We start from the raw sequence: 2,500 nt of genomic DNA on the forward strand, positions 1-2,500 counted from the left end.
TCCTTAGACGCCATCTTCTTGTTGTTGCTTGGCGCCACTTCCTGCTTGTGTGTCCGCTGTGCCGTTCCAAAGCGTGGCGTTCCCTTGGGGCTCCAGCGCCGGCGCCGCGGAGTCGAGCCCGGTGGCGTTGGCGGCCGGGTCCTGGTCCACCGAAACCTGAGCCGGAGTGAGGGTCGTAGGCCGGGACGTAGGCCGGGCCGAGGAACGGGCGGAAGACGGACTGGGAGGAGCGTCGGACGGTGGAAGAGTGGGCGTGTCCGAGGCGTTGGACGCCGTCAGGTTGGTGGGGGAGGGGGAATCGGAGAGCGAGTGAGGGAGGGGATCCGACGGAAGGTCGGCGGGTGAGTTGGGGGGCGTCCTCGGGGTGTGGGCCGGGGTCGGCTCCTGGGGGTCGGTGCAGACTGGCGCCCCCTCGGCCACGTACCACACCTCGTTGTGTCTGTTCAACAGCTTCAAGGGACTACACACACACACACACACACACACACACACACACACATACTGGTTATAATTTGGAATGGGGACCAAGTTTTTGATCATCACTTGTGGGGACCACCCTTTCTACAGGTTGTGGAGGCATAAAAAAAATGGTGTAAAATGGCCACTGCCCAGTCTTTAAATCTCTAGATTGATCAAGTAATGTGCTGATCATTCTTACTGGGGATCCTGGGGAAAAAAAGAGTTAATATGGTTCATAGGGACCAAATTTAAATAATTTTGCATATTTCACACAAATTTGTACGTGACTACAAAAAAAAAAAAATTGAAATTAATTTTGACATGATCCTCAGAATCCAGCACTACAGCTGTCCTCTATAGGAAGTTTCACCACTTAAATCAGGGGTGTCCAAACTTTTTCCACTTAAGGGCCGCACACTGAAAAATCATTTAGGCCTCCACTCAGGCTTGATCCCGGGGACCCCAAAGGGTTTTGGTCAAAAAAATATAAAAAATGTGTCATTATTCAGTATTATTATGTTTATTATTATTCAAGTTTTAAATCTCTCCATCAACACTAGGTATATCTATCTGTCAATATAACGTTTTTAAAGATTTAAGTTGTATGCTCTGTTTGTCAAAGAAAACCCTGTTTTTTTATGGAAAAAACACAAAATATGCAATATTTTCACCCAATAAAATTTTTAAGTGGAATATTTGAGATTATATAATAATGGGAGCCTTAAAAAGGTCAATAACTCATAACACCATTGATTTTATTCATTATTATTTTTTTAGCAATGACACTTAAAAACAAATCCCACTAAAATTATTGGGGATGCTACTCATTAAAGTGTTAAAAAATACATTATAATTTTTTTTACTGTTTACTTTTAACACAATAATCTCAAGATCAACTTCAGATCTATCCGTCAATTATAAGTTTTTATGTTTTTTTGTTTGTTCGTTTTAGGCCCTTCTTAAAAAAAAAAAACAGCTCAGTTTTTTATATGGCCAACACAAAATATGCAACATTTTCCCCAAAAAATATCTGAAAGTGGAATATTTAATGTGACGTAATTGGAGATTTGAATAGGTCAGTAATTCATGAAACTGATTTTGATTAATATTATTTTTTAAAGAAAGAAACAGCCTGCAGGGCAACTTTGTGTTATCAGAGTAAACATTGCAACATTTTCTTGTTACATTTCACCTGTTTGCTCTTTTATACCACTTTATATGTTTTTTTATTTTTTTCAATCGTATTTTTAAAATGTGCCGTGGGGCCGTTAAAAAATTCCCCCCGGGCCGCACTTTGGACACCCCTGACTTAAATGTTCAAGCAAATCCTGCATCTTCTGTGACATTACTGAAAACTGCTATTTAGCAGTAATGAAGTTGTCTGCAACTCCAACTACCATATATAGAAGGATGGAACATTCTGAATGTGAATCATACTTTAAGGTAATAATGTTTTATAATCATGCTGTATGAAAATGTCATCCTAAGAAACACTAAACCAGATTTTGTTTTTGGAAAAATATATTAGTTTTAAATAAGGATGGATACCATACAGAATCACAGTACTATTAATGCCAGGATAACAAATGTTTCACTTTTCAAGAACATTTATTTTCTCTTTTACCAATATTTGAAACACGTAAACAAAGTAACCCAAATGTCCCTGTTGTGGGATCAATAAAGGATTATCTTATTTTACCTTAAACCACAGAAATAAAATACAAACTCATTTAAACTTTTAATTTTACTTTTTATTTTTAACAACATTGAACATAAAGAACATAAAAAACTGTTCTACTTAACCAGTCTTGCTGATTATCTCTTAATCTACTATTTTACCTGCAATCTCCTTTTGTAGGCCGTAATGACTATCATTTAAAAAGGTTTCCCTTTAGGGGACCTGTTTTTTTTGTCCCCATACCGTCAGAGGTCCCCTAAAGGTGACTGTGTAAACAGAGCGATGTCCCCATTAAGCAGGGGTGTCCAAAGTGCGGCCCAGGGGCCATTTGCGGCCCGCAGGTCATTTTTTAACGGCTCCACG

The 2,500-nt window shown here is 39.6% G+C and overlaps 1 protein-coding gene across 1 annotated transcript in view; it reads right to left on the reverse strand.

The window, feature by feature from the left end:
• The window catches only part of LOC133639864 (uncharacterized), a 26,327-nt gene that overhangs the window by 415 nt on the left and 23,412 nt on the right, over window positions 1-2,500 (reverse strand). Inside the window, exon 7 of the mRNA XM_062033526.1 lies at window positions 1-460. This exon is cut by the window's left edge and continues 415 nt beyond it. Coding sequence (XP_061889510.1) covers window positions 4-460 — 457 coding nt within the window. The 3' untranslated portion in view covers window positions 1-3. The remainder of the gene's footprint in view (window positions 461-2,500) is intronic.

Source organism: Entelurus aequoreus, linkage group LG22 (genome assembly GCF_033978785.1).
Source record: "Entelurus aequoreus isolate RoL-2023_Sb linkage group LG22, RoL_Eaeq_v1.1, whole genome shotgun sequence".
Classification (NCBI taxonomy): Eukaryota; Metazoa; Chordata; class Actinopteri; order Syngnathiformes; family Syngnathidae; genus Entelurus; species Entelurus aequoreus.